Source organism: Benincasa hispida, chromosome 10, assembly GCF_027475165.1.
Source record: "Benincasa hispida cultivar pf3 chromosome 10, pf3_genome.v1.1, whole genome shotgun sequence".
In the NCBI taxonomy this organism is placed as follows: domain Eukaryota; kingdom Viridiplantae; phylum Streptophyta; class Magnoliopsida; order Cucurbitales; family Cucurbitaceae; genus Benincasa; species Benincasa hispida.
Window position 1 is genome coordinate 50,009,559 of NC_143487.1, and position 7,527 is coordinate 50,017,085.

At 33.0% G+C, this 7,527-nt stretch overlaps 1 protein-coding gene across 1 annotated transcript; it reads right to left on the minus strand.

The window, feature by feature from the left end:
• Nucleotides 1-2,696: 2,696 nt before the first annotated feature.
• Nucleotides 2,697-7,260, minus strand: LOC120088479 (uncharacterized). Its single transcript, XM_039045816.2, has 4 exons — nt 7,142-7,260; nt 5,785-6,217; nt 4,042-4,088; nt 2,697-3,938 (listed from the first exon to the last, which is right to left on the minus strand). The coding sequence occupies exons 2-4, from the start codon at nt 6,098-6,100 to the stop codon at nt 2,982-2,984; spliced, it is 1,320 nt and encodes a 439-aa protein (XP_038901744.1). The 5' UTR covers nt 6,101-6,217; nt 7,142-7,260; the 3' UTR covers nt 2,697-2,981.
• Between the last annotated feature and the right edge of the window lie 267 nt (nt 7,261-7,527).

Here is a 7,527-nt window from a genome sequence, read left to right on the forward strand (position 1 = left end):
AACAACTACAAATTCTGCCTATCTATAGTGTCACAAGGATAAAGTACCCAGCTTTTCCATCTACTACAAACTGTTCAGGTTATCACTTAAACAGAGTCTATCTGTATGTCTCCACATACATGTTTAAGTTACAATAGATAACTTAGGATCTTAGTTTATTGGTTTTTAGGTTAATGGAACTAAATATCGAATAAAATACCTCTTATTTTATTAGATAAATAAAATGTTTATATAAATACAATTACAAACTATAAGACCATGAGATTTAGGATATCAACCCCATTCGTTTTATCTCAAAGCCCATTAAAATCAAATTTTAAAATAATAAATTAAATAAAATTATAAATTTAGTTACATCTCTATTTCAAAATTAAAAAAAAAACAAATATTCTTCTAATTTTTTAGTTTATTTTAAACTTAATTATATTAAAATAATTAAAATGACAACTCTGAACTAATCTAAAATCTAATGATGGATGAAATAAAAAAAAAAAATCACAAACTTAATATATATAAATCTACACTTCATCCTCAAACTTCCTAAATTTGCACTCTAAACATTGATTTTTTAAACTCAGACTTCAAAAACCGCACTCTAAACATAATTTTTTAAACTCAGGTTATCTAAACCTCCCATCTAATCTTCAGACTTAACATATATGGGCTTAAATTCGACATCAAATGTCCCCTAAATATATTTGGTAGCTTTCAAGCGAGAGTCTCGCAAAATATAAAAGAATTTATAACTGATGCTTAGATTTGTCATATAGCATTCGTTATTAATTTATTTCGATGGTTGTGAGTTGTTTGCTAGTTGATACTTTTTTTTTTCCTACTGCGTTTTTGTTAATTATAATGTATATATCTTTTTAAATGGTGATATTTTTAGTTAATTGTAATGTATATATATCTAAGATTATTTTATTGGTAGATATCCACTTATGATTTAATTTTTATTTTCGAACGATCTCTTAATTTGTGGAAGTTCCTTTGGTTTAATTTTCATTTCATATTTGTTTTGATTACTCTAATTCAAGATTTAAATCTGATATTTTTTAGGGGTATTTTAGTAACTTGATAAATATTAATTAAATTATGAAAGAAAAGGTTTGGATATTGAATAACAAATTCTTTTGATTATATTTCAAAATTGGTATTTAAATTTGACCATTCCTCTACTTATCCCAAAGGAACACATGGGTTGTGGGCTGCTGATATTGGGCTAATGGTCTTATATCGAGTTTTTGTGTAAGGGCTTGTTTGGATTAATTAAAGAAAAAAATATTTTAAAAAACCATTTTTATTTAAATTATTTGGATGAAAAGTATTTAAAATGAATTTTGACATTGTCTCAAAAGCTATTTTAAATGACTGTCAAACACTTCAATTTTTTTTTTAAAGTGATTTATTTTCAAAATTAAACACTTGAAAAGTTAATCCAAACATTCTTTAAGTACTGAACTGAGAACTGAAGTGAAAAAATTAGTTCTCCCTGTCAATGAACGGAATAACTCAAAGGATTGGAAAAGAAATCAAATTGAACCAAGTGGTTCAGTTCGATTAATAGGTTTAGATCGAATTTTAAACACCCATAATTTAAAACATGATAAGTTTTGGTAGACATATTAGATACAAAATTAACCGTTTAGGATTTCATTAAATATAAAATTCAATTTTATATCCATAGATGAATGAATTTTTAAACTTTATTTTATGTCAAAAGGATCTATAGGACACAATATTATTTAGATATTTATTAGACATTCCTAAAGTTTAGTATTAAATATAAAATTGAAACTTATCGGGTGGACACCTAAAAATTGTCAAATTATTAACATATACTTTCAATTGGTAGTTGGGCATTTGGTTGTGATAGTTAATCTAGTTATGATCTGATCTTAATGAACATTATTATAACCAAAAAAATAGTTTTCTTTTCATTTTGATGTAAGTAATTTAACATTCTTTACCTGCTATAAAATAAATATTTAAAAATTACTTTAGATCATGAAATAAAATAATATATCATCAGATGATGTGTCAAATGCTTAATAAAAATATGTACTTCTTGCATCATTGAAAATTTTCCAATTTTGAACTACGTTACTTATCGAGATATCTAAAAGCAATCATAAATGATTCCCCACATAAAAAATGACTCTTATAGTCAATAATATCATTTCCCACAAACTCAAAACCTTGACCTTCAAATTTTTCTTACACTAGAAAAGTTCCTACTCTCATCCACAATTTGACACCATCGTAAAATGATATAATTCATTTATTGTTAATTTATTTTGTGAACTCAACATGTAAAATGATATATTCATTTATTGTTAATTTATTTTGTGAACTCAACATTATTCTTAATATTCCTATCATGGTAAACAATGAATAAAATTAGCATGGACAATTCTGTGTTACAGTAATACTGAAAATTTTCCCAAAAGATCCAACCATAAATGACGACTTTGACCAAGGGAGAGAGAAATTATAATAAGCTTTTATTAAAACTTATAAAACATCTAAAATTATGAAAGGTTGAGGCATCAAAACTGTAAACAAATGTAACATGCTTGTGACCAGAAAAATAAATGGGAGTATGCTGCTCAGACTCACAGATCATAGGAAGATTAGTATTGGAATCTGTTTTACACAAATGAAACTGTGTATAAACAAGAACCCATAACAAAGAATTTCAACTCAAATAACATTTATATATCATATCTTTGATATGTATACAGACGTTTTAAATTGGAGTTATGAAGTTGACCGACAATTCCCTGTTTCAAGACTACAAACAATTTGTGGAAGGCATCTGGATTTGAGGGAGGAGCAGCATTTCACTGGCTGCAATGGACGTGGGAACAGAACTTACTTCTTATGGCCATGTTTCCATTGACAAGCCACAGAAGTCGATAGTTCCTCTGTTTCACGAAACACAACTTCCCGACATGACGTGAAGCGGCCGTTAGAATCTATCATACTTTGCTAGATTTTGCCCAGAAGAATCCTTTCCTTCTTGTGGAGTGATTATCAGACATTACTCTAGACGATCCCTTTGAGCCAAAGGAGAAGTGCCGTTTCAAGAAAGGCTTTCCTGAGGAGCTTCTCAAGCTAGAACTGTCAGACATTTTCGATCCCCTTTCAAGACGCGCATTGTTTTTGAAAGGTTCGTTTGCAGCAAAAACGGCATCAAAATCGCTATCTGCAGTACAGTTTTTGGGTCTCTTGTATAGACTCTTCCAGTCCATTTCAGCTTTAAGCGCTTTTTCGGACAACTTTTGAGTATGCTTCTCCCCAAAAGTACAAACAGGACAAGCGGGGTCGTACTTGTAAATCTCAGGTGTCATACTCTCCAAGCAATCGGCATGATAAACATGTCCACAGGTTAGTACAGCAGCAACAGAAAGTTCATTGTTAGCAATAATCCTTTGGCTACTCCACGAGGATTTCTCGGTCAACAGTTTCGAGCAAACTCCGCAAGTTTGCAAATCAACTGAGGAAGTTGAAATCTGACTACTAGATCTGGCTATTTTCTCACCGTTGAAGCCAAACGAGTCACTATCAAAAGACCACCTTTCTCTATGAGAAGTGGCCATGAGTTCAGAGAAAGCATGCACAGACCAACAATCTGAAGACCCTCCATGTGAGTCCCGGACTGATTCATTGCTCCAAGATGGAAGCCTTGGTCTATCTTCCGAAGCTAAATAGCTACTTGGTGATTTTAATCCTCGAATTCGGCTGTCAGACACCTGACGCAACAGCTGATGTCCTGGAGATCGGTGGGAACATCTTGTTAGGGATGAATTGGTTGGAGGCAGATAACTCTGAGATGACAAAGGAGATGTTGACAAAGATGAAGTTGAGGGCAATGAAAGTGACAATTTTGCAGGAGACTTATATGAAGCCGTGGGAGATTCTATAGCCTCCTTCACCTGCTTGGAACAGAGAAAATTGAATTTAAATGGACTAGGATTATCGGGTTTAGAAAACCGGGAAATAAACGAAAAAAACTAACTGGAAAAGACCTTATGTTACCTGTTCTAAACTCACATCTGTCGATATATTCCTTGAATTTGATTGACCTGCCATGAACAATTAGATGATGTGAGACATGAACACGATACAAAAGGCTACTTATCTTTTTAAAGTGGTAATTAAATAATTTAATTGGGTGAAGGGAACAAACTAAAAGGGTAAGAAAGTGGAAGCTTTATAACAAAGTATTTGCAAGATTTCTCAATTGAACAAATTTTATTTATAGAAGGTACCATCATCTTGTATCCATAAGGCTCTATTGAAAGTACCATTAGTAAACCATTTCTTTAGTTATTTTGTTGGCAAAACAAGAATCTCAGAAAGAGCAAAAACCAAGAATAATACCACCAATTCAATAAACATTGATAATTCACATCCATAAGTTGATAAATTATTATCTAAAAACACCCCCCCCCCCAAAAAAAAAAAAATAATAATAAAAATAAATAATAATAATAATAAAAATAAAATAAACTTCATTTTATTCAATCCTCTCTGTTCGCAAGTTGCATGTCACGAGTTAAACTTGGTTGGGCTTGGATAGAGTAGGGTTAAAACCAAAGACCAAAGATCAAACGAAGGTAACAATAGGAACAATTGGGGTGGGTGAGGCAGGGTGGAGCAGTGCTGGTAGGAAGAACAAGAGATGAAGAAAGGGAAAGGGTGAGAAGAAAAAAATGAAGGTACTGATGGAGGTGATAACGTTGGGTAGGGCAGCGCTTATAGTAAGAACAAGAGGAAACATTAATTGAGAAAGCAAGTGAAAATGTGAAATTGAAAAAGATGACAAATAGCGCATTAGAGAGGGAATCCAGTTGGTCTCTCAGACATAACAAGGGTCACCAACCAACCGATAAGTTTTTTTACAATTGATTTCATCACTCAGAATGAACTATCGTAGGTTATGTTGGAACCACTCAGTTTCATCAGTTCTTTCAATTATTAATTGCACCTCTACCACATATTTTCAATAAAAATATATATATAACTAAAAAATTAGCTCCGTTAACCATGCATTCATAATAAGCAGGAATTTTCCATTACATGTTGGGTGCAAAACAGAAAAATAACCATACACTAACTCGTCACTCTAAGTTGATGATTTGGTTGCTAGTATTTTGATGCTCTCATCAAAACTGCATCCCAAAACGACTACAAAGCTGAAAACCATTGATCACTTATATCTTTCATGTGACTCAGTTAAATAGATCATGAAGGGAAGATAGACAGGAAGATAGACAATCCACCCAAAAATCAGAGAGAGACAGAGTGAGCCACAGAACAAAACCAACTAGAGTAATCAGAATTTGCCACTATTAGAGACCTAGGTGTTTTGCTTGCTAGGTGGCAGGTGGCAGTAAGAGTCTTAATATTGTTCTCCCATGTTCTTTTGCTTGTTCAGTTGAGGTGACCCATGACAGTTGAGTATAATCTTTCAAGTACTCCATTCTATTATTATTGAAGTGTCACTGCGTCCAAGTTATTTCTGTCATATCTTCAATAATACCCATGCTTTATTGATTTCAAACAATAACTCAGATCCAGGTTCTAAGACTGATGAGATTGAGAATAAACTAACAAAGAGTTTAGAGCATCCATATTGTTAACACAGGAGACTGACAAATGCAAAATCAAACTGGAGAATGTAAGGGGGAAATTAAAATTAAGTTTATCAGTTATATCAAGCTCGTTATATTCTCAAGTTAGAACTTAAAAAGTTTTGTGTCCTACCATCTGAATTACCTGAACTAGGAGTCCTCAAATTATTAGTTGTGCTTTCTGGTGGTGGGGACTTTTGCCATGCACGTCTACGGAGATGTTCGAGCGGACTTCCATCCTCTGATGCATATGCTGACTCACACTTCAGTTCCACTCTATCATTGCGGCTAACACCATCAGAAAACCAATTGATCGAAGTCTCTTCGCCAGCTACCCGCCCACGATTATCCCATCGAAAGCTCCAACTAGGCGAATACCTTATATTCCTGCATAAGGTTTCACTTCCAGATCCACTTACTATAGTCTTGTCCCTTGCGGCAACACAACACGCAGATCCCATGCTGAAGAAGGACCAAAATTTTGGTTTTTATAACTTCGCCACAAGAGTTGATGAAGCTCTTCAAAATTAGAACTCTGAGAATAACTCCAGCACCATGCCTCTCAAGGAAACGTCAAACTGTATTTTGTCCATAATCATGATAAAAAGAATAGAGTTTTCATAAGGTAGGATTATAAGGCCAGCAAACGAAGTACACACTTGAATATGCAAAAAAAATTAATAATAATAATAAATAAAAATAAAAAATAAATTAAAAAAAATAACTATCCACAGAACATTGAAATCTACCTATAGAACATTTATTAAAATCCCCCAATCCAAAATAACTATACGATCCTTTTCCAGCTAAAAATAGAATAAAAACTAACGTGGTTCAGAGTTCAGACAAGCATCTCCTAAACTGAAGACATAACGTAAAGAGTACACAAAAGTTACCCTATGGGAAATGAATTCTTGGATTTCGGTTCTCATTTACAAATCATTATACGATCACCACCACCACCACCACACAAAAGTACATAAACAACCAGATTAAAATCCTAAACTTTTCCCAGTTCCTTAAGCAAACCGAGACTTCCAATCAAAACCGTCCTCCATTACTATTACAACGTGTCGACTTTCTACCTTCCCCGAACTAATTAATTAATCACACTCACTAAAAACACAGACAAACACAACCGCATAAGAAACTGTTCTTTTCACGGAATAAATGGACACAGATTCGGTTCAATCTGCAAAATTTGTGGAAACTGTAAGTAAGTCTAAATCAAAAACCCTAAAATTAGAAATTTGAATTAAAAAAAAAAAAACCAAAAACAAAAAACAGAGATTCAATCATTAAACAAGTCAGCGAGATCCGAACAATTAGCAAAAAAAAACGCAAACAAATTCAATCAAATGCCACCCAAAAAGAAAAAACTAAAACTAAACATAAAAAATGGAAAAAAAATGAAAATGAAAACAAAGGAATCATTAGATTCTGAAACTCAATTAGTTGAAACAAGAGCAATCAATAATACAACGAAATGATCTAAAGCGTACCTTCACAGAGCCCAATCTCAAAATCGAGAGAGAGAGAGAGAGAGAGAGAGGGTTTTAGAGGGAGAAATGAAGGTGAAATCCTGAAGAAGCTGGGTTTTCTTCACAATACAGAAAGGACTGAGAGAACGGGGCGTTCTAAACGGTTTAATTAACGACGTTAGGGCATTTGGGGAATCTTCCACAACAGTGACGTTGGAAGTTAACGGCGGTTTAAGTTTTCTTTTTGATGTACGGTCGTTACTTGGGGGGCTTTTTCCGCCATGAAGTCTACGTGTACATTTATTATTATTACACTTTAATTACTTTTTTTAAGAAAAAAGAAAAAGAAAAAGAAAGAGGAAATTACTCAAAAGTATGCTTTAAGTAGTTGTACTTGAGCACTATTA

Bases quoted from the DNA above. Each gene is read 5' to 3' on its own strand.
- LOC120088479 (XM_039045816.2), bottom strand. From the start codon at position 6,100: ATGGGATCTGCGTGTTGTGTTGCCGCAAGGGACAAGACTATAGTAAGT. The intron at 4,089-5,784 runs GTAATTCAGATG...TGTTCATGGCAG, and splicing joins TTTGAGGACTCCTAGTTCAG to GTCAATCAAATTCAAGGAAT. The intron at 3,939-4,041 runs GTAACATAAGGT...TGTTCCAAGCAG, and splicing joins CAGATGTGAGTTTAGAACAG to GTGAAGGAGGCTATAGAATC.